The following is a 24632-nucleotide window of genomic DNA, read 5'->3' on the forward strand; positions in this document are numbered from 1 at the left end:
CTAGTATGGGGATTCACAAACAGAATATTCGCTCATAAAACTTCGGTGGCTTATGGCTGGTCGTGCCTAATTAAAGCTGGGCATCTCAAGCAAGTAAGAAGGCATGAGTTTCTATTTCGCACTTGACTGCGCCAAGTCATTCTTTGAGCACGTCGTATTGGTCACAATAGGCTGCTTCATGTACATGGTATCCCCGATGGAAAAGTGGAAAGACATATCTTTCTACAGCGAAGCGGTATACCTCTGTCGTCCAAGGAAATTTTCGCGTCATTGTTGGCGTGGTAAGCAAAAAACTCCTCATACGGGCGCCGATCCCAAAGATAGTGCAAAGCCGGGCCTACCCGCGGTGGAGGTGAAGCATGCGTTAAGCATTCCCCATGCATGGGCCGATCCCGAAGATAGTGCAATGCCGGGCCGACCCACGGCAGAGGTGTAGTTCGCAATTAAGGGGCCCACATACACAGCTTCGCTGGTCATGCTTCTTCACAGAGTGGAAGGGCACTGAGCTTTTCGTTTTATTTCTTACCCTGCCTTTTGCTTTTGCCACTGGCCTCATTTAAATGGTTTCAGATAGGTCTTTTATAGATCAGCTGCTAATCTTCTGTCAATCTTCAGCCAATCAGAGTGCGTCAGCCAATTATAGTTTATCAGGAGCAAGTTATTTCAGCTGTAGCATCGGGGCTGGCTCGATATTATTCGCACTAAGTCTTGCGTCATTTCATACAGTATCCGTTGGAGAAAATGTTCGAAAATGCATGGCGGAGCAATCTTCTACCGATGAGAACACAAGATTTATTGTGAAGCTGGCGTACCCTGGTTGTAAAATGGAAAGGCACAAGCACTTTGTGTTCTCTCCTTCCTTCCTTTCACATCTTACTGCTAGCTTTGCTTAAAATTCTTCACCTTAGTGCTGATTTATAGATAAACTGAAGCACTGAAAAGCGTGGTGTCAGCCTATCAGAGCAGCTAGAAGCACTGCTACACTCTTAAGCGGTATTTGATCTTGCCATTGAGTGCGGAAGTTGGCCGACGTTGAGGGGGACTTATAGAATTGAAGGTTTATTTACATTCTGTACATGAATAGAACGAAGCAAAATAACAGTAAAAAAGTCATCTTTACGGTGGGCAGTAAGTCGGACGCTGCGGCCCACTGCAGGAAGAACCCCTCTCTCTCCCCGATGGTTCTCTGGCTTATAACCCTTTTTGTCCGTCGGGGTCAGGTCATTTTCACCCAATCGTCGAGCATGTTCAGATGTCCTCATTTTCATCCAATTGGCGAGTCTGTACAGCTGTAGTCATGTTCCTCCTTTAATAGGGCCCATGCAGGTGGCGTCATGTTCAGCCAATGGGGGCATTCCATGGGCTATATTATCCGATGGCTGCCTCCATCGGGTGTTGCCTCCTCGCCTGCATGGTACAACCCGGGTGGTCTTGTACGACATTGCAGTGCTGCAAGCTGCATTTCCTGGTACTATAGTCAACTACCTCGAACCGTGCCGGCTTCCAGTTGAATTTTCTGGAAGCGTCACACAGGGGGGAGACAAAAGCTCCGACACGCGGCACACGAGGGCGAGATAGCCAACCTGTCTGATGGATCTGATAACATGGTCGACGTGCACCTGCGCACCATAATTGGAATGCGATGGCCCATAATTGGAATGCGACGGCGAGTGGTTGTGTTGGGAGACCTTGAGGGATGTTAGTTAATGGTCCGTATCTAACGGGGGCTAGATTATTTCCGAAGGTTGTGTCGGCGGAGTGGTTGAGAGATGTCACAGACTCCAGTGAATGAGGTGCCAACGCCGGGCCGAATTCCCAAGCTGACTTATCAGCTTCCGAAAATAATAACAGTAAGAGGCTTTCTGGTGCGCCAGCGAACGCCGGTTGTGGTCCAAAGACCGAGTCAGAGCCCGGAGTTGTCAAAACTCAACAAAACATAGTCTGCCAATAAGCCAGTTACAGTCACACACGCACACTTCGGCTAGGCACATCACAATATAATTGCGACGTGTCTTAACAAAACTCTGGAAAATAATTAATGACAAGCACTAAGAGTTCAGCAGTTGCAGCTGTACAGAATGAATAGGAGCACCAATTGTCCACTCGTATTCACCCGCGTTGGTTTTGAGCCAGATGTCCTCGGCGTAGCTCGAGGCAAATCTCGAAGCAGGGCCTTCTTCTGGAAACGCAGACACTCGAGAAACTCGTCAGCCAGCTTGTCGGGGAGTCCCCCTCTTCTGCAAACGGTCGGTCACCGGCGCGGTTTGATTCCCCCGATTCCATCCAGCACGGCGCTTTTATTGCCTCCACCGGAGTCTCCCGAACTTTTTGACGGAGTCGTCCCAGGCTTTGGCCTGGGAATCTTCTAGAAATTTCTCGCGTTTTCGGCCGCGGCCACAGACACAGCTTCGAGGAGGGTGGGAACTCATCCACTGGCGCACGTCAGGCTGTCCCCCTCCCCTCTCGCTATGCTCGCTCTGTGTCGAGGTCTGAGAGGGTCCTTCCGCACGCGCCCTCTCCCTCCTCTCTTTCGCGTGTCTCGTAGAAGTTTCCAGTCGCCGCTGCTAGCGTCGGTTTCCAGTGGCGCATGCACTCTCTCCTTCTGTCAAAGGTGTCGCGGTGCCGATGTACTCATTTGCTGGCTTGGGTGATATGCGGCGCGCGATATGATAATGGGCGCCTTTGTGACAAGAGGTAACACATATATATGGCAACCTGTAGAAGCACAGTTCGAATACTGGCTAAGCGACATTATTTTAATTTTTTTCACTTTATTTTTTAAACGTCTCGGAAATTAGGAAATAGTTCGCGAAGTCCCGTTAACTAAGGTAGTGGTAGAATAAAATATATAGATGTTAAGGTAAAACGTGGTGTACATTACGGCAAAATACACATTGGAGGAAAGGGTGCAATAAAAAAGATCACCCATTAAAATGGATTGGATGTATTCATTCGCGTAAACACCCTTTCCTATGAATGTGAGGGTGTATGTTATAGACACTAGAAAACACCCTTAATGGTGCAATTTTTCTTCAATGTGTGGTTTGTACTTGAGATATTCTGGCCTTCGAGAGCAAACTCCCGATCGAATAACCGTCAACCCCGTTCTCACTTCCTTCTTTGAATAGCAGAGAGTACAATAATGATATGGTTAGCGCGTCATGTAAATGATATTGCATAACGTTTCCACAATAATCTAGATAATAGTGCAAGTATTGACAATGTGCTCGTTTGGGTTTAGACATCTTGACAGAAAGATGCCTTGCTTTGGCAGCCAGGTTTGTTTTACAGACGGCTAATCTGCTATTCTGGGTGTCGGCTACTCTGGGGGTCGAAAGACGAGTGCATGTCTTAGCCTTAAAGGATATCACGCGGAACGTGATCCGTTACCACGCTGGTCTTAGCACGCTGGTCGCCCACGGACTTACTGTAAGACATCAGGAATCTGTCGAAAAAGATGCTGTCCTGGATATTCGCAACGCAATTTTATTTAATTTCGCTCATTTAGTACGTAGCTCCAGCTCACACCTGCACGCAGCAATCCTGGAAACACAAAGTCTTTGAAGCTGTTAAATTTTCTTGCAGCCGAAGAAACTAGCGTGATATTGAAGGGTACACAGTTCCAGTAGCATGCGCGTACACAGACCTCCTCCTCCCAGTTACATACGGCGCACCTATATGACTCGGGGTATTTGATAGTATTACGGCAGCCGTGTTTCGATAAGTTCTGCAAGCGTCTGTACTGACTGAAGCAAAGTCCATAATGAGTATAGCACAGCGGTCATGCTCGCAGCCGCCGGGGCCACGACTAACACAAAGAAGCGGAAGCTGCAAAAGATAGAAGACATGATCGACATGGAGCCCGACCTTCAAAAGCCGCTCTACACGTACGCTTCGGCCAGCTTCAAGAAGCTCGTCATCACGGTGAGCTGCCGATGTACTACCGATGCTTCTGACCTTTATTTAATTGTCTTTTTTTATCACAACGTGCTCCTGCTAGTATTTGATAACTACAGACTAGCATTCTAGTGAGATAATGTAGGGCGTTTTCTCATTGGAGTGTAGAAGTTGTCATGGCCAAGGTACCGTCAATACGCAAAGTCTCTCTTCAGATCATTCGCCGGGGTGCACGTAATGCTGAAATATAACTTTCATGAGTAAGTGAGTAATTGCCTGAACTGCGGAACATCTTAACTCCCCGATTTTGCTATATATAGGCACATGGAAGAGTTGGAACTAACGATTACAGTCGTGAGCATCTAGGTGGCCTCAAAGTTTATTTTCATACCCCTGGTTATGAAAGCGAGAGCTTGACGGAAACGCGTCTGGTCGGGAGGAGACGTTGTAAGTAGTTGAATGTTGCTGGACGCCGACCATAAAAATTAGAAATAAAAAAAAACGTTTCAGCTCCCGCGCGCGAGTTTCGTTCATAATGAGGATAAGCGACAAGAAAATCAGGTTATGTACGTTTCAAGACATGACGTGAACACTAGGCAGACACGTGTGGAAAGTTGTCGTTGCGATTGTGTGTGCGCTCAGTTGGGACTTCTGGATGAACAAAGATTCAAGATGAAGTCATGAAGCCAAATTTCTTTCTTTTTGCTTTCGCCCCTATGGATTTCATTAGTAGTCGTTTCTGCGTGTCTGAGCAGTGAGTTTGACTTAACGTTATTTTTCCTACAGTCGTAACGGTGTGCTTTTAACCATCGCTCGAAATTGCCTGTTTTGCCAACATAAACACAATCACATTCTGCGCAAGGGATACTATATATCAATCCAGGAAACTCTTCTTTGGGAAATTTGTCTTTTACCCTCACCGAAGAATCTCTCGGGTTCTGTGCTGGCACGTGGGCGATCTGTACTTTATTTCGGTACTTTAGCCAAAGTTTCACTGATTCCGGGTTCATAAGGTACTGGTGTGCGTTTCTTTCGAGTCATATCATCTTGATGTGCAGAACGAGAAAGTCTTCTTTCAAGTAAGCGCATGAAGAACTCAGGGTAGCCGCCTGATGCGAGGTCACAAAGCAGGTCACTTGCGTTGGCCGCAACGTCATCTGGATATGTGCAGATACGGCTTGCTCGATGGAGCGGAGAAGCTACACGCCGTTCGTGCGACGCTCGACAAACGGAAATATAAATAACGACCCGCGTGGGTAGCCTTTTTGCACACGCAAAATGACAATGCATGATGGTGGCGCCTAACGAGTACCATCTTGATCTCTTTGAGAGTGAACATGGGAGCACGTAGCTTCCAGCATGTAGCTTCCCACAATCGCTAGAGGGAACTCTGGCGCTGCAGTCGTTCAGCCACCATGGGAATGATGGGTAGTACATGGATTCGACTGCTCTTCGTGCTTGGGGCTTCAGAAGTTCCTGTGGCTTCGTTTGTTAATCTTTATCTGGGCCTAAATTGGCCTAAATTTGAAAGCAATTCATACTATATTGATGCAAATGGCAATATAAGATTGCAATCAAGCATAATCACTGCTAATTGTAGTGGTTCCCCTTGTCCATGCGTCCATGGCGTAATGCTTTAAATATTGGGCTTCTGTGACGGAGGCCCCGCGTTCGCATCCTGCGGTCTGGCAATTTTAATAATGTTAATTTAATTATATATAACGCAATATGATCGATTTGCAAAGAAGCGATTTAAAAGCCCGAAGGGCGAAGGTTAAGCAAATATATATATATATATATATATATATATATATATATATATATATATATATATATATATATATATATATATATATATATATATATATATATATATATATATATATATATATATATATAAGCACGACCACTCACGGCTGTGGCAGTGGGTGTAGAACATCGTATCAACCACAAGCGTCACGTAGCACGCGAACATTTTTAGGTGTGGGCAAGCGGTCAATAAACCCACAGATGCTACCTGAAGTGATGAAAGCTGTCGGATTCGACGCCGTCGCGATGTATTGGTCGAGAAGAAAGGAAACCAAGGGAGCTTATTATTATTAGTCATATATATATATATATATATATATATATATATATATATATATATATATATATATGTATGTATGTATCGCTGCAGATGTGTGGAGCCCCTACAGAAACCACCAATCCAGTTGTTGCCTGTACTATACGTTTCACGTAGTCCTTCTTTCTGGGTTGCAAAGAAAGCCCGTGAAATAATAGAAAAACAAAGCCACGTGACGGAGTGCTTGTGCAGTTGTGTCGTGCTGCTCTCAAGCGTTCGTTCTGACTGGCGCCTACTCTTAAGGCACAGTTAAATTGTAAGAATCACTTCGTGGATACGGAGCAAGTCTTAAAAAGAAAAGAAAATGCAAGCGTCGCGGAAGAGCGATCAGACAAGTTACCAGCGCGAAATTGACTCCGGTGCTAACTGAGCTATTATAGTTCAGGGCACATTTTCGCCTCGCATTTTGGTTGCGCCACAATTCACGCGCGAGAGCGAATGCCGCTGTTGTACAGTGAGATACGCTGGAACGCCTTATTAATATCGCAATGCGCACACGGATATGAGAGGAAGAGAGAATGAAACAGGCGAACGCTTATATGAGCAATTGAGTTTTTACAGCAAAAATCTACACTGCATCACGAATGAAAATTAAATTTGCGATAAGCCTTATATTCTTCATAAAAGAAAAGTGGAACAAAAGTGAAAGTAAAGACAGCTTGTCGCCGTAAAGGAACCGAACCCATAACCTCCACATGACACGTACGGTGCTCTACCAATTACGGAGCTGTGGTGGGGTCCAGCTGCCTCTCCGCCCATTTTCTTGAGAAAGTGTGTATGTAAGTATACGTGACACACACAATTCACAGCGTTAGCATCCCTCGAGATGTAATATGACGTCGTCGTAAAAGCAGTCTTCGTCTCAATTGTGGCAAATTACTTTAATTAATGAGGGCATCATCCATATATTGTGACTTGAATTTTTTGTAAAGACGATAATGGAAAGTGAGTAAGGTAGATGCGGCAACAAATCGAACTGCGCCTTGCTCATAGCTCGCACAGCGATCCATTATTTCAGCGATGGGGCACTCTCGTGATTAAAATAATAAAAGAAAAAAAAGCGTTCTTGGCAATCGATGATTTTTTTTCTCGGCCAAGCCATTATCTTTTTCTTAACAAATTTCCATTGCACATGTTTGTTAATAGCTAATTTTGTAAAAAAAAGTAAGCTGGCAATTTACTTAACAGAAAATAGTTACTTTAAAAGATTTTCAGCTAATTTTCAGAATTTTATGGACGGTGGCAACGTTAATTTGGCGGTTGCACTTGCTTCAATGCCTGTTTTTTTTTTTTCGTATTGCAACGTATGACACTTCAGAAGGCATTTTGTTTTAGTACTGCTCGCACCGAACCTCCGTGTAACTTTTTCCCTAGATAAACTCCTCAGAACAGGTTTTGCATTGTACAGGACGTCCTCCTAGTATACACTCATGAGCTGGTCTATTCAAGTTACAGCGCTTAGCTCTCAGTTATCTGGATATGGAAGCTTGTATGCTCGATACAATTTGAGAAACACTAACAATCATACAGTTATAGTAAAATCATACCACTGTTTCATGGGCAGACTGGATTAATGGCAATCGGTCGATGTAAGTGCCACCACTCGTTCGCCGGATGCTAACATGTTGTCAGCCTGCTTGTCTGACGTCATAGCCCCATACTTCAAGTGATGGGGCTATCTAGATGGTTTAATTATTAACTTGACGTACTTTCCTGTTTCAACAAATTATACCAATTGTACATGCCATAAAAAATCACGCCCTTGTGCGGAATTTGGCGCAAAATGGACGACATAAGATTTCGCATCGCAGAAATGCAGGAAGAGGTGAATAGGAGTATTGCAGAACCTGTTTATGTCGTTGCTTAGCCAGGCAATACGAAACGTACTGTCGCAAAATAAAGAGGATGCAGGTGAAATATTTTTGTCAGTCAATTGGAAGGCCATAGTTTTCATGCGATTTTCCCCTAATCTAAGCAGCCCTGGGCCCAATGGTTCTGGGCCCAATCTAAGCAGTCCTGGGCCCTTTGGGCCTAAGCAGTCCTGGGCCCAAAGACAAAGAAATGGCTTGTGTTTGTAACAAAATGTTAATAGTATATGTAGGGTTATTATTTCTATATTCATCGCAGCTATAATTTTTTCCTAACACACACCGAGCCGTATGCTGTAGATCTAAACACGGGTCGTAGCCTATGCAATGGAAGCACAGAAAACAAATGTGCCCTGCACGTGCAAGTTAATTGCACATAATTCATGGAACGAAAAAATTATTTGAGTGCCATCTTCTGCTTACAATTGCCGGTTCTTTCCTCGAAGTAACTCATTCTGGTAAATACAGGCAAACAAAAACAAGACAAAACAGTGGAAACTTCCTCTTATTGCCTTTTGCGATTCTGCGGGTCGCTGCGTTAACGCACAACCCATCGAGTTCATCACTAATTCCGAACCCGTCTAGTTGATCATGCCCTGACGTGCCCAACCAGTGTTTACTACTGACTCAAATGCAGTTATTCGTGACTCCAACTAAATGCTCACCCCCTGACGGCTGCGCCGAGAACCAGCTGATCTACGTACATCCGCAGGTCCTCGCATTACAACGTGCGCTGCAACTTTCCCTCGTAGTTTTCAAATCGTCGTGATGCCGCCGTGCACAAGCCCGGAAAAACTGACAGACATCGAGAGAATTTTGCTGTGTACCATTGTGGGGGTGTCAACGCGGCGGAAAGACTGCAATTCATCACTTCATCTTTTCCTGAAAGTAGTGAAAGACGAGCAATGGAGACCGACATGAATAAGAAACGTGCACTTTGGGAAAAATGTGGCGGAAACTATAGTGGCTTGTTCGAGACACTTCACTCGGGAAGAGTTCTTTATTCCCGGCGAGTAGACCATTGCTTTCTTTTCATATATTTTGAATATTGTCACGAACAGTGGCCAAGACAAAGACGTTGCAGTGGGGCTGGGTCAGAGTCTCTCTTGTCTGACTAAAGGAGCTGCTAAAACCTGCATGCCCTGTGCAGTCTTGACTAACGAAGTGCTAGCTGTTTACTGTTGAGTGAATATTCCCTGTAACGTCTTTTTGGTGGAGGCTGCGTGCTCCATTCCTCCCTGCCCTGGATCTTCGGAGCGGATGCCACGTTTCTCCCGCCTCCATGGCCGAAGACTGTACGCCATCATCGCAGCTCGCGCCCGCGGCTACAGCAACCGTAGTCCTTTCCCATCCCCTCAACCTCTGTACATTTTGGGGTATGGACAACAATGATGTCGACAACTGGCTCCTATTGTGCGAGCTCATCAGCAAGCACCACAGGTGGTATGAGACGCTGATGCTCGCCAACACCATTTTCTACTTACGGCGCACAGCTCACGTGTGGTTAACACGCACGAAGAACTAACAAGTTGGGACGTCTGCAATGAAAAGATGCACGAATTGTTTGGCCGATCGATCACACGACAAATAACAGCCCGGCACGAACTCGCGGGCAGAGCTGAGACGTCGACGGAATCGTTCGTCGCGTATATCCTAGACGTGCTAGCATTGTGCCGCACAAATAGACAAAGACATGCCAGAAGCGGACAAAGTTGGCCACGTGTTGAAAGACAGCTGGCGATGCCTTCAACATATTCATGTATAAGCATTACTGCACGGTTGACTCCATCATAACAGGATGCCGTCGGTTTGAACAACCAAAAAGCAGGCGCATCACTCCCCGCTTTGCCAGACTCCCGAACACGGCTGCGACATCCTCATGCGAAGATACCGTGACGCTCCCTCCGCTCTCGATGCCTAACAATCTAAACAGGATTGTTCGCCAGGAGCTCGAAGCCTTGGCTCTCGCCACTTATCAGACATCTGCTCGCGACCATTTGGTGGCAATATCCCTCATTCAAGCCGTCGTCCGTCAAGAGTTAGTGAATGTGGGCATTCTACAAGCCACCTGTCACGCACCTCAGCCCATGTGCGCTTCACGCCACTGCAATCATTGGTATTATCGACCAAGCTTTCCCCCAGATCGTGGCTAGTCTTCTAGCACATTTTTTCTCGACGACTACCTTCCGGCCTGCGAACCTCACCTTCTATCTTCGCGCTCTGCACCGACCTACGCCGATATTGCCGCTGCAGGACACTGGTCTAGCCGATCGCCGTCACCTCAGAGTCACCAGTCGCGCTCCCCTCAACGCCGTCACTCTCCCTCGCCCGCTTACTCTGACCACCACCCGGGAAACTAGCCAGTGCAGCTCTGGGAGGTGAGGCTGCATTGACGACAAGGACCGAAAAACCTCTATTGACGCCTACTTCAAAACCGAATTTGCTCGGTGTTCTCGTCGACGGCGTGAGCGTTACTGCTCTCATTGATACTGGTGCCCACATATCTGTTACAACTTCTGTGCTCCGACGCCGCCTACGAAATGGGCTGACACCTGCCGTCTGTCCTACTGGGCCAGTAGCTGATGGCACCCGAACACCGGTTCTTGGTATGTGCACTACCGCGGTACTTTTGCCGGCCACCACACTTAAGGTCTCTTCGCTGTTTTCGCCGCTTGCCCACATGATATCATTCTTGGTATTGACTTCTTGACCACCCACTCTGCCCTCATCGATTGTTCTACTGGCATTTTGTGGCTCGAACTGCCATTGTGTCCTGATGACGCTGCATCACGTAACACTCGTCTACATTCGGTGGAGTTTCTACGAACCATCTGCTCAGGCTGCTACTTACGTCCTTTTGTCACCGTTAGCCCCAGCCCCTGATGGTGACCATGTGGTCGCTCCCTTCGCAGGTATGATCCTCTCGCGCAACATCGCACTTCCTCACACCATAGTGGTTGTTGCCAAAAACAGAACGATGCTTTCAGTGCTCAACTTTTCTACTTCGGCAAATATATTCCTCAAGGAATTTCCCTAGCCGAACTGTCACCGCTGAAAGAATGTACAGTTTATGCATTCACTGCTGACAATGTGACCGTGCCCCAACCTATCATACCGGCGCCAACCAAGGCACTTCTGAACATATCACCCGACCTCTTACCTTCCCAAAGTGAAGCACTCCGTGCTGTCCTGTTTTCTTACCTTGATGTTTTTGATGTTGAGAACAGTCCACTAGGCCGTACACATCTTAATGTCGCGGTACGTCGTGCCCTACTGCGTGCTGCGCCAGGTGACTCCTGTCACCTATGAGATAACTCCCTTGACATCCACTTCATCGATAGCCACTCCACGAAGTGACACCATTCATGTTTTCCGCCTCAAGCGTTACAACTGTGATAAACCATTTTGACCGCAACCAGCACCGGGACGGTGCTTCACCGGCCGGCGATAACGTCACGAACAGTGGCGAAGACAAAGACATTGTAGTGAGGCTGGGTCAGAGTTTCTCCTGTCGGATTGAAGGAGCTGCTAAAAGGTGCGTGCCCTGTGTAGTCTTGACTAGCGAAGTGCTAGCCGTTTACTGTTGAGTGAATACTCCCCGTAACAATATGTTGTTGGCGTTTCAAATAGCGCAGTGTAACTTGTTTAGTTAGGCGCTTTAATAAATTAATGATGTATGCTTAAGCTTCATTTGGTTTTGTTAGTTTAGTTTTCTGCCCCAGCATTAGTGTTACTAATGCCTTGAGCAGCAGGAATATTTTCGCGAACGTACTTTTGTCCGCGAGCAACGGTAGCAGGAACGATGGCTATAGTTCTGTACCTCTGAAGTTGATCATTACTCACGTTATGCCGCGAGGTGGCATATCGTTTTGATAGCATGCTTTAGTTTAGCGGCGTATTCAGATGCTGTTTTCTAATTCAGCGCAGTGAGTTGTCAATTTGTTTGCAAGAAATTTAGAAGCGACTGCTAATAGCGCTCGTTACGGATTTAGAGCATTCAGCCTCGCCACAGCGCCGCTAGTTAGCATTCCGACACTGTGCACACAGCCAAATTCCATTACAACTGGTTCGTTTTTCTTCCAATTTATCCATATACACAAGTGACATTGCTCAAAATGAAACCCTCGATAAATTTCAGAAACCTATTGGAATTAACGCAACTGGGTCCAATTCGTTGTTATTTATTTCTCACGTTTCCTCGGGGTTTGAGAATTCTTACGGGTGTTGGGTGTATACTGTGTTCCCATGCCTGGAGCCCATCTCGAACATTGCGTACCACGAGCACGAACAAGCGCCAGTGATCAGACCAATGCTACCTGGTCACACGGATCGGCTAACTATAAAGAGAAAGGTGCACCCCAACTCACAAAAGGAACTCTCATTTGTTTTTATTCCAAAACACACTGACCAGGTAACGTTACAGTTGTTTTTCTCGTTCTATCAATGCACAATATCCGTATATACCTTCTGAAAGCACGACAGACGTTGCTGCCTATATATTGTGGGATGCTATGCTATATACTGTAACACGAGCCACAGTGTGGAGTTGCCTATGAAGGTCGAAAACAGTCGCATCCTATCTGTAGTAGCAGAGAAACGCCGCGAACAAGTTCTTGCACCTTTCAGAGGCCAGCTGTGCACAAACACTTCCCTTTTTTTTAACCTCCCGCTTGCTTGAAATGCTCTTTGTATTTATACATGACTGATGCGGCTTGCTAGGCAGACTGGACGTTTGCACACACATCGCAATGATTTCCGCGGTTTCGCAGATGAACTCCTCGAGGCCGATCAAAATAAGGTAATCGGCAACAAGGAGCCTTTCGGCTTCGACGAAACATCTCGATTCTACGCCACAGACGAGAAATCTGAGCACAGCAACAAGTGAAAGCGTCGCCCTCATGCCGCCGTGAACTTCGATGTCGTAGCCATCTTTGTTTATTTGGCCAGTGTTGCCAGCACAAGTAACAGATTGTGGTATTGCCATCTGAAAAAAAAAAGTATGAAATGAGCTTCGTTCAGGGAGCTGAATATGCCGACGAAACATCTCGATTCTATGTATACGCCACAAACGAGAAATTTGAGCACAGCAACACGCGAGAGAGCCGCCGTCATGCTGCCGTGAACCTGGATGTCGCAGTTATCTTTGCTTTTTTGGACAGAGTATGAAATGAGCTTCGTTCACGGAGCTGAATATGCCGGGCTCACATGCGCTATGTATCATAATGAAGCGGCACATAGCGTATCAATAACGTGACAGTTTTGTGACATGGTCATAGCATAGTTCATATAAATGAGAAACTGCGATTGAAGAAAGTTATGCCTTTTCTTTTTTTTCCTCGTTCAGCTGAAAGCAAAAAAGGCCGTCGAAGTGGATGACAATTTCATGAACACGTCAGGAATGGAATCCTCTGAAATTGATTACAGGAAAGTTTCAGTGGGTGACAGTATGATTGGAGCTGGCGCAATGTCCGGTGAGTTGCGATAGCGTATGCGCTACTTTTCTTGGGCAGCAGAAAAAAAAAAGAAAAATCAAATGACCTGGCATCTTCCATTTCAATAATGGAAAGTTCATTAGAATCGAGAATGCCAGGAAGCACTAGCAGTTCTTTGGAGCGGAGATAGCATTAAATAGCGCAGTTGGTCAAGTTTTCCATCCTTTCGCCGATGGAATGCTCTTTTAACGGACATACGCAGAAAGACAACTCTGGCTCTAAATTTGTAAGCAAGGCTTAAGACTAATGGAAAATCACTCCTCTACTCACTCCTCTCTGCGATTCGTAATGTAGAACCATCAGTGACAAAAGACTTTACGCCTTACTTCTAGAAAAAGTCGTGTATGCCATTGCACTCATCGCATGAACTGTTAACATTAAGCTGGTGTCATTTTTGCGTGTGCTAATATATAACCAATATAATGAGCAAAACGAGAACAAGGTGAAAGCAGGAGCTAACGTTCCGACAACTGGACTTGTCTTCTTCAAGGCGGACAGAAGCCCACATTCCGACAAGTCCACTTGTCCAAACGTTGGCTCCTGCTTTCACCTTGTTCTCGTTTTGCTCATCGTCTCGAATTTCCATCTCCCGCCTTCCCCATGTTTTCCCTATATAATCAATATAAAAGGTCACTAAGTGTAGCCACATGACATTCGTTCATTACTTTGCATCGAGGCCATGCAAATGGTCAACTGCAGTGCTGCCGCAACATAGTTAACAAAGAACGCGTGCATCGCGCACCAACTCGCATGATTTTGACTGTAACATGATCGCCTCAGCCAGCGCTACACAGTATGCTTTCCTACTTCAGGTATTTTAGCTCATTCTCTCCGCATGTTAGGCTGACATCTACACCAATATGGCCTCAACACGCGAAACTAATGATGTTTGCCGACTGCTTCAGCGGACAACGCACCTAGCGCAATTATGTAAGCCTGTTCCCATAGTTCTGTCTTGCACCATTTGAGATGTAAATGCCTCCGGCAACTGAAGAAACATGCGAGTACCTTCCTCGTTTCGCCTTAATTCTTGAATGAAAAAAAAATTATTTCGACTACGCCCTACTTGCATAAGGATCCAGCTTTAAGGATAATATCCCCAATCATTTTATTTCATTTGCTGCTTGCTGCAGCACTAGGTTGCACTACCTTATCGATTAATATCTCATGCGTTATATCATTCGATGCTGCATTGACTTTTCGTGCATAGAATATGCTGTGTGGTACTTCACAACACAGCTTCTGTAACAACTTTCCGTAACACTTTGATTTATTGCATTCCTTTTTACGGCTAGGAATGAGTGAAACACAAACGGCACGGTCATCAGAGAAGCTCGATGTCATTCTTTTTCGGAGAAGGAGCCTTGGAAAGTTCTGGAGCTTCGGTGTTAACCTTGAAAGAGTCAGAGGCGAAGGAGACAAGTTCTATTATATGGTCGAGGTAAGGACTGCTTTCAGAAAATGTTTAGCACTTCACATGGTTACAGAACCTAGAGCGCGAACAATAAAACGGCGAAACCCGCCGTGGTTGTTCAGTGGCTATGGTGTTGGGATGCTGAGCACGAGGTCGCGGGATCGAATCCCGGCCACGGCGGCCGCATTTCGATGGGGGCGAAATGCGCAAACACCCGTGTACTTAGATTAAGGTGCACGTTCAAGAACCCCAGTTGGTCGAAATTTCCGGAGTCCTCCACTACGGCGTGCCTCATAATCAGAAAGTGGTTTTGGCACGTAAAACCCCATAAGTAAAAAAATTAAAATAAGACGACAAAGATCGAAAGGCATGATTACGGAAAGTGTGAGCTTATACAACAATAACTTGAGTGGATCACGTTTGAATGTAGAAAATGAAGACATGCAGTCCTTATTTTAAATTATACATTTGGCGTGGCAACTGAATGTTTGTAGAAATAGACCTACTTTTTTCGACTGGCTCTAAACAGCCTTCGAACTTTTTGACCACAAAGAATTGATTAAATGATCCGAAAGAGTTGACTGGGCGCCTCCGATTACTGAAATTGGGGAGACAAATGGGTGGTATTCAGAGGGTATAAATTTTGGGATATGACCGTTTGCTCTGATAACGGCATGCTGGCGCCTGGGTTCAAAGGATCATTCTTGTTTTTCTTTAGGGCATGCGTGTCCTCCAGTATACCTGCGCCGTAACTACAGCACGGCGTTTGTGAAGTCTGCACATTGCTAAACCGACAAATAGGTTACAGAAATGATCTCTGAATTATCGACCCCTGCCATGCACTCTGTCATTTTCAAGGGAATGGAAATGGTTATCTGCGACTGAGTTGGCGTCATTCTGATAAAAAAATAATTTATTGCGTTAGCAATTATATCTGCACACTCCATGCCCATTTCCGCAGTCGGCGTCGTTATCGGCGTCACTGTGATGTTCCGTATAAAGTACAAGTGCGATAACATCGCGCACGCGTGCACTATGCTGTACGTGCAAGTGAACGCGCGCGCGAGTGAGCCGAGGATGGTGGCTCGATCTCGTGCGCTCAAGGTAGGAAGGCGGGGAAGAAGCGCGTCGTATTCCATCGCGTACAAGGCACCGGAAGTGTGGGGGGAGGAGGAGGGGTGGAGTTCTACTCCGGCAGCGGCTGCTGGGCTGCGCGCGACCTCGGGGTCCTACCTTGAAAGCGATCTGCGATTTGTAGAGTGTAGGAGTGCCGAGCGCTAATATCTTCGTTTGCACTGTGTTGTCACCGCTTAGTTCGCGTTCAAGCGAGAGGCAGCATGAAGGTAAATTCTCTCTGTTGCTGCTGCTGCTGTTCCTTACGCCAACGTGCAAACAGCGAGTGTCCGCGGTCATCGAGTGAGATTTGTTCATGTTTTCCTGTACGCGAGTGACACCATCGTTCTTAATTTAGTTAGTAAGCAAACGTTTACAAATTTATACGGCCGATAAAGATACTAGTCTTACTTATTATAGCTTGCTAATAATTTGCTATCACAATCGATCGTTCGCAGTTCGGGCGTAACTTCAACGTTTTGTCACCACCAAGTGATTTCGGCTTTCGTAAATGTAGGCGAACAGAACTGGCTCTGCTATCGCAATACGATTCAATATTAGACATACATGAATTAACAAAATATTAGGCGTCTATTTTCTCCATTTCTTTTATAGAAATAGTAATGTGTCGTTGTAAACAAGCGCCCTTAAGATTCTACGGATTGCTCCTTTATTTACATAAATAACAGTATTTCTGCCGCGCACGAGGTATTTCACGAACGTTTGCCAATTTCTATGTACAATTGTATATGGCTTGACGTTGCTGCGTTTACGGAAACTGATGTAGTTGTCAGGACTATGTCTTTGTAACTGAGGCAAGCACATTATAAAAAGAAGGCTTGAAATAGATATCGCCGGCACTCAATTCATTATGAAGTTACAGAGCTCTTGAATCTGCATCCTTCAACAGCTGAATGAGCTTTCAGTTGTGCCTTCTGTCGAAATTCTGCAATCTTTCTTGCAGCCAAGGTATTGTTACACAATCAAGTGATTGTCTTTGTGCCAAAAATAGCATGCCACTGAGAAATATGTCATGAATGCTATGTTTTGTATGTTATGCATCTGCTATGTTACGCATTAAATGTAGATGTGCGGTTTGCTGCTATGCGGGACACATTGCGGGTTGAATCCCGTCTGCGGTGGCCAAATTTTGATTGGGACAGAATGCAAACACGCTCGTGTACTTAGATTTAGGTGCACGCTAAAGAACCCCAGATGGTCAAAATTATTCCCGAGTCCCACGCTGCGGCGTGTCCCATAACCATGTTGTGATTTTGGGACGTAAAATCCAGAATTTATTTTTAAATGCGCAGCCATTTCTATGCTTACCCAACGAGAGAGACCACCGATCCGTCCCTCTGTCCGCCCGTCACCTTAAGACGATCGCTTTCAAGATAAAGCCCGCAGCAGCGGACGAATTTACCTTCGTGCTGCCTGTCGCTTCAGTTAGCGTGCCCCGATGTCAGCGCCATCTGAGAAGCGTGGCATCGAGGCACCCTAGCCTTAACGCGAACGAAGCGGCGGGAACACAGTGCGCACGAAGCTCTCAGCACACGCCGTGTATACCCTGCCCCTTTCACAGATCGCTTTCAAGATATTGGCCCCCGCGAATCTCTACAACGCGAAGCGCCGAATACAAAGCACTCGTTGCTATCAGCTTTGGGCACTATCTAACCGCATCGGAGATCATTTTCGCGATATGGTCGGTGCGACCGTGTTATGCGCAGCCGCTGCCGGAGTACGGCTAATCAGAGTTCATAATGGTTCGCCGCGAATGGATGAGGTGCTAAAGAGCGATAACAGCTTGCAAGACCCAGACCCCTACGTCTGTGTCTCTGCAGGCACACTACCGTCCCCTAAACTAAGACTCTCTAATGCTATTTGCGCCGCAGTCCGCATCAGTTCGCGTCGCCGCAGCGCTGTCGTTTGTACTGGCCGGATCAAGTTTCATAACATTGACATAATGTTATTACATAATTGACATTCTTAACATAACATTGAGTGTGTGTGTGTAAATGTGTGCGTGTACGTGTGTGTGTGTGGGTGTGTTTGCGTGTACGTGCGTGTGTGCGCACGTGTGCGCATGCGTGTGTTTGTGAGAGCACGTGTGTGTTTGTGCGTGCGTGTGTGTGTGTGTGTACGTGTGTGTGTGTGTGTGTGTGTGCGTGTGTGTGTGTGTGTGTGTGTGTGTGTGTGTGTCGTCGCATGTACGTGTGTGTGTGCGTGCGCACGTGCACACAAAATCTTGGCGCACGCTCGAAAGGTTTTGGATTGGCGAGATTTGGTGCGCTACAATAAATATAGCTACCGATACTATAGCTACATCGCCAGCTAATTCGGAGTCGTCACATCTTTCAGCGGCTTCGCGAATTCCACCATTCATCGGCTGATGCCGTATATTTTTTAGCTGCACCAATTTTTTGAAAATCACCTGCGGCAGATACCACAATTCTAACCTTGATCAAATTACTCGATGAGTCGGTCATTACTTCTACAATAAATACGCTTAATTAAATAATTAACATGATTATGCTAAATATTTTTTTCATTATTTACTTTGAGGCAAATATTTCAATCTACAAATTGTAGCTAGTGGGTAGGAAAGGAATTTCCTCTTAGACCGAATTCTAAAGATGGTACCGGTTTCGAGATATGAGTCTTCAAACTTGCGGTAAAAATCTACTGCTCTTGCACATGCTTCTTTAGGAAAATGCTGTTTCATGCATTGAAGCACAAGAGTAACTGAAATGCCGACGTATTTGGTTGGCAACTGCATGACGTTTAGTAAGTAGCCTCGGCAAGCCAACCTCCTCTGACTACGGCTCTCCCTCTTTGTCCTTTCCTTTGAGGCCCATAGGCTCGGTAGCTGTTGGGAAAAGGCCCGTACACATGGTTTCCAGACCAGTTACGGAAGTGTTTAGTTCATGGGAGCTCTTATAGGGACGCCCGCGTCCCGATCGGTGCTCCACAAAGTGCGAGATGGTTAGAAGCCACCGTCTGCCTGTCACGTGGTAGCCTTTCCCACAAGCTCGCTTTTGTATGTTTTTAATGAACGTGTATCTGAATTATCACATAATCCACTCTCTTAGTTATTGATGTTCTTTTTCTGCCTCGATAGCACGAAACCCTGAACTAGGCTTTTTATTTTCTTCTGGTACTAGAAAATGTGCAGTTAGACCTAAGAAATGGCGTAGCGAACTAGACAACGATGGGCGTCACGTACCGAGACGGTGGACTTGTTTTTCGTTTTATGGGTAAGCGCAGAGCGTGAAGCGCGGCAGCCCCGCCCAGCGGTCGCAGCTGCTCCAGGGGGACGTGGTGGTAGCTGTCAATGGAACGTCCATCGGCAAGATGCCCCTACCGCAGGTCAAGAAGCTGCTCAACTCGTCCGGCGACCAGGTCATCATCACTGTGCTCTCCTCGAGCGCATTCCGCATCCTGAACACGAGGTGAGCAAGAGGGGCGATGCGCACGGGCACTTGAATGGCCGCTCATGAGGTTTGGGAATTTCAGAGAGACAAACATGGTGCGTCGATGACGTGGTAACCATCGTGTATTATACCACCAAAAAACAGCAGAAAAGTTAAACAAAGGCCCGCGCACCTTTCTTGCCGAAAAAGCCGCAAGGCACGCCTACAAGGTTACGTCAAACGTGTGGCGCCATACTCTTTGCGCCCACGGCGTACAATTAGCCAGCAACAGCGCGAAGAACTCGAGGATTACAGTGAGCTATATGGTGCGCAAAACCGTTTGCGAAAACGCGCCACGCCGCAAAGAAAGAGAAGAGCCCCCCCCCCCCCCCCCAAAAAAATATGCAGATCCCACGCACTGTGGGAATCGATGTAAGCGAAACGTTCTCTGCTGGTTGCTTTGATTGATGATTATCAGGGGTGATGTTGACGGCGAAAGCTTAAGATCATCAACGTTTAGTCCAATACGAGTGTGGTGAGTAGATGTTAAACGTCACCTTGCGTGCACGACTGCTGTTTGTCTCAGTGGTACACAGAAAACGCGGGGAGACGTGTTTGCTGAGGCGTTGTTATGCGCCATTGTTCATAATCTTGGGAGGGTTTAGCATTATCATTGCCTCACATGGCACACCACATCCTGGCAGAAGTTTTAAACTTTAATTTAAATGTGAGGCGGTACGTGCCAAAACCATAATTGTATTACGAGGTACGCCGTAGTGGCGGACGCAGGTTTAATTTTGACATCATGGTGTTCTCTTAACGCGTCCCTCAATCTAAGTGCATGAGCGTTTTTTTATTTCGCCCCCGTCGAAATGCGGCAGCCGCGGTCTTGATCAAATCCGCGACCTCTAGCAATGTCTAGCAGCAAAGCTACTGCGGCTGGCACAGAAGTGTATATTTGACGGTCGACCACTTCCGTAGTGTCGCTTGGACCCTGAAGTGCGCTTTAATTAATGCGGCTCTGCTTCTGCACGCCCTGCGTAATTTGTCCGCTTTGCATATTTGTCTGATGTATATTTTTCAGAAAAAGCAGGAACGTACTGCACCGTATCTTGAACTTAAGCTTATCCCGTTTCCCCGCAAGCACTGTCCTACAGTTCTAGGGTTTCCTTAGCTTACATACCCCCCCCCCCCCCCCCTTGTATGCGAACTGCCTCTTCCCCTCCCACCTCTCTACAGGTCTATCTACGTCCCCTCTGGACTCGCACGTTAGTAGAAAGGGGAGCGTTGTAGTTTCTGCAATACTTTTGAGGGGGTCAGGGATAATTACAGCAGTCAAGAGGCTAATGTGGCGACGCCCAGGGAGCTCCAGAGGGCATTGTGCATATTCGACGTGGTGAGGTCCAAACGAGTTCCTTGCGTTGCCTTTCCTCTCTGACTCGCTCTTGTCATGTATACACACGCTCTGAGCCATCCCCGACGCAGTGGGAAAGTCGAAGGAAGAGGCAAAGCAAGCTTCGCTTTAAAACGAGATCGCAGGGGCAGGGCATGGCCGAGGTTCACAACGCAGTTTGTACTCAGTGTAGAGTGGTCCGTAAAACAGGCGCTCGTAGCGAACGTATTACTGGCAAAGGTTACCGGCCCATATGACCGGAAGTTCTATACGAACGAAAGGTTTAGTTAATGCCACCAGGGATCCTTGATGAACAAGACCATATAATAGACCACGCGGAAACGAGCAATTGATGGGCGAAATAACTAGGGGTGGGCGAAGATTCGAAGTTTAGAATGCGAATCGAATACAAGCTAAATTTCTCTGATGGCAGTGCATGCTCATGCGTTGCACCACCATTAGCGACAGGCAGAATCCAGGCACCATAATCACCGGCAATGGTTGGCGTTATTCGTCAGGCGTTTCCAAACTTGTTTGGGCATAGGAAGTAGAGATGGGCTACCTTCGACAGTGCTTAACGTCACCACAACTGTGTGAATAAAACTATTCAAATGGCAACTAAGGAACAACACTAAACATGCTTAGACTGATAAATTATGATCTCAAAACTCAATTTACAATACTTTTGATAGAAGAAAAGGTTATTAGTTAACAAAATTAAAGCGACATTATTATATCGCATCGGAACCTCAGCGCCGGTATGTTAGTCTTGCGTCACAGATTTCTGTGTACTTTCTCGTATTGATCTTGGCACAGATAGGATCTTCGAATCTTGCTAGGCTACGTTTGTTGGTTTCTATATGAAATGTAATGTAACCTTACCTCATCCTTCAAACAAAATTAATAGATCCGAGCAGGCGCGGCCGAAATTCATGACGTCACGGCGGCATGGTGCAGGGAATTTCGTGGCAGCGAAGCCAGCCCTCTTTCGTAATCACGTCTTTTTCCGGCCTGACAACCCTCTTCTTACAGTGAGGGCGGTTGTTTCGCTATTGCAGAAGCGCAATTTATTAATACGCCGGAACTTTTTTAAACTCTTTTGCATCTCTATAACCTTTTTGCTTGATACCTCGAGTGCCTCCGCTTGGGCGACAGGTTCGCGTTCGGTGTTAAACGTGACAATACAGGGCCCCTGAGCCATCTGGGGAGACAAGTTCTATTCCCAGTGCGCAGCACGCACGCGAAAGGATATCCTATAGGATAAGAGATGTGGTGGATTACGTGCCTTCGTTCTGTCCCTCCTTTCTTACCAAATTTGTTGCTCCTCAATGTTCAAACCCCAAACAAAGGAGCGAGTGGCGTATTTGTCCCGAAGTACTTTGTACAACATATTTTTCAGCTGTGGCAAGCTTTTGCCAAGGTGTTGGGGGCAAATACTTGGTCGCGGTTGAAAGTATATTTCCCAACACTTGTCAGTGTTGCAGATGAGACAGCGCGAAGAACTGGGCCAAGACAGGGCCAAGCGTTTATTGTATGGTTCCGGACTATGATGGCCAACATGCTGCTTAGTATAAACTTAGCATGAGCTGAGTAAACTATCACACCCTCTGCACTGCCGGCAGACATGACTCCCGTGGGCCAACAAGAAAACGTATACCCCTGGTGCCTCGCATAGCAATAGTGATAAAGAAGGACAAAACAAATGTAGTGCGCCTTTAATTTGATGCACTCCAATGCACATCGAGTCGGCAAGTATGGGTGCGAAGTGAAGATAATGTTGTTCCTATGTTATCACTACTTTGCTCTGACTGCGAACGCTGCTGCAAATCGCCTGGCTGCGAGACGGATGTGCCATCACGTCGCGTATTGCCGTTACTATTATTTGCCGACAGTGCCTTATACATTATAAAAATAAGTGCAATTCCTGTCGCAGCCATGATTGTTTTTCCCGAAAATGAAAGTGATTATAGTGACAACGCTTTCGCAAACTGCAATGTTAGGGGGGTTGCAGTATTTCCAATAGACAGAGCGCTGAGTAGCGATGGGTGACAAAGTTCACTATCGGCGCGTTTTTGCCGACAGATGTTGATGTTTTGTAGCCATCGTTTCAATTACAACTGCAACTAAAACATTCTTTGCATTCTTTGCATTAGCTGGTGTAGCTTCGCATGGTGCAATTTTTAATACATTAAAACATAGAGTGCCTTTTGCTAGAAATGAAACATTGCGTTTGTGAATTGCCGTATTGCATAAACTTTATCTGGCCAATGGCGTACTACAAGAGGATCGTTTTAATGTTTGGAACACACCATGTACTATGAAAGGCCTCCTAACCTTGACGCCTTCATACATTAGGGGCTCCCTTTCTTTCCTCGGCTTTCCGCCTCGAATGAAGATGGAGATCTCATGTACGGAAATCTTTTCGCATGTGTACTCACTCCCACAAGGACGCACATAATCACGCGCGCTTGCGTGCACAGAGTCCAAGCTTAATCTAGCCAAGGTTCAAAATCTTTCAGGTGTGCTATAGGAGGAGGTGACTAAAGGCATGTTGTCGGCCACTTTATGGTAGAAATCGCAAAATGGTTTCATTTTTCTAAAATTGCACAATTAATCAAGGATAATTATTGAACTCCTCAAGTCTTATAATTTCGAGGCAAACTTCCAATAAAAAAGTTGTAGAGCATTCAAAGAAACGTCCTATACTGCAGTGTTTAAACTCGTGCCTGTTATGCAACAAATTTTTCTGCGTCATAAACAAAAACCGCCAAATACGAACATACCTACGCGAATACGCGTTTGCGCGCCGCGATCGCGGTGCTCTCAAACATGTCACGCCATGAACGAACAGTCTATACACTATAAACTTATATGCAGCAGAGCATGCTCAGGTGTCAACAGGGGTGGCTTTTGCACTTTTGAAACAGGGTGTACACGTCGATAGTATACGTACTGTACTATGGTAAGTTTTAGCTTCTATGTATATATACTTACCTTATCGCTTTAGCGGAATATCGGGATGGAAATGCTGATGGCATCCGGGGACGAATGTGTTAAGAAAAAAATAACTCAGTGCCCTTCCACTCTGTGAAGAAGGATGACCAGCGAAGCTGTGTATGTGGGCCCCTTAATGGCGAACTGCACCTCCGCCGCGGGTCGACCCGACATTGCACCATCTTCGAGATCGGCCCCCGTATGGGGAGTGCTTAACGCCTGCTTCATCACCTCCACAGCGGGTCGGCCCGGCATTGCACTATCTTCGAGATCGGCCAATGAATGTGGAGGGCTTAGCGCCTGCTTCACATCCGCCGTGGGTCGGGCCGGTATTTCACTATATTGGGGATTGGCCGGCGAATAGGGAGTGCTTAACGCCTGCTTCCCCTCCGCCGCGGGTGGGCAGGTATTGCACGGTCTCCGGGATCAGCCCACGTAGGGAGAGCTTTTTTTTTGTTGCTTACCGCGTCAACAACGACACGAAAATTTCCTTGCACGGTAGAGGGAAACAGCTTCGCTGCAAAGACCTAACGTGTTTTTCTGAAAAGTCTTCTTATGGGGCACGGTAGAAGAATGTGCACTCGATCCCCCAAAATAATCCGGGCTGACTTCGTGGAGCTCTTCGTAATTGTATTGCTTCGTTCACCCCGCCAGGTGGGTGTAGACGGCAGAGTTGCCAGGTTTAGCGATTTGTCACCGAATTGGCTACTTTTAGAGGCTCCTGGCGACCGAAAATCGGGCTTGGCGACTTGGCTACTTTCTGGCTACTTTTGGCGGTGGTAATTGGTCTAGGTAGTGTCAAAATCACAGTCCCCCCCCCCCCCCCCCCCCCACTTACGGCCCCCTGATAGCAACAGCCCCAAACACCAGATCTTGAAGGCCAGGCATTCGTGTCTTGCAAGCTCTCGAAGCAAATTCAGTAGATA

General features: G+C 46.5%; 1 protein-coding gene across 7 annotated transcripts in view; it reads left to right on the forward strand.

Annotated features, from left to right (window-relative positions):
* LOC135905851 (microtubule-associated serine/threonine-protein kinase 2-like) overlaps positions 1-24632 on the forward strand; it is a 92256-nt gene that overhangs the window by 30601 nt on the left and 37023 nt on the right. For all 7 annotated transcript variants that reach the window (XM_070541422.1, XM_070541426.1, XM_070541429.1 and 4 more), the window contains 4 exons: positions 3794-3924; positions 13235-13361; positions 14678-14823; positions 19174-19358. In XM_070541422.1, the coding sequence (XP_070397523.1) occupies positions 3794-3924; positions 13235-13361; positions 14678-14823; positions 19174-19358 (589 nt within the window). The remainder of the gene's footprint in view (positions 1-3793; positions 3925-13234; positions 13362-14677; positions 14824-19173; positions 19359-24632) is intronic.

Source organism: Dermacentor albipictus, chromosome 1 (assembly GCF_038994185.2).
Source record: "Dermacentor albipictus isolate Rhodes 1998 colony chromosome 1, USDA_Dalb.pri_finalv2, whole genome shotgun sequence".
Classification (NCBI taxonomy): Eukaryota; Metazoa; Arthropoda; class Arachnida; order Ixodida; family Ixodidae; genus Dermacentor; species Dermacentor albipictus.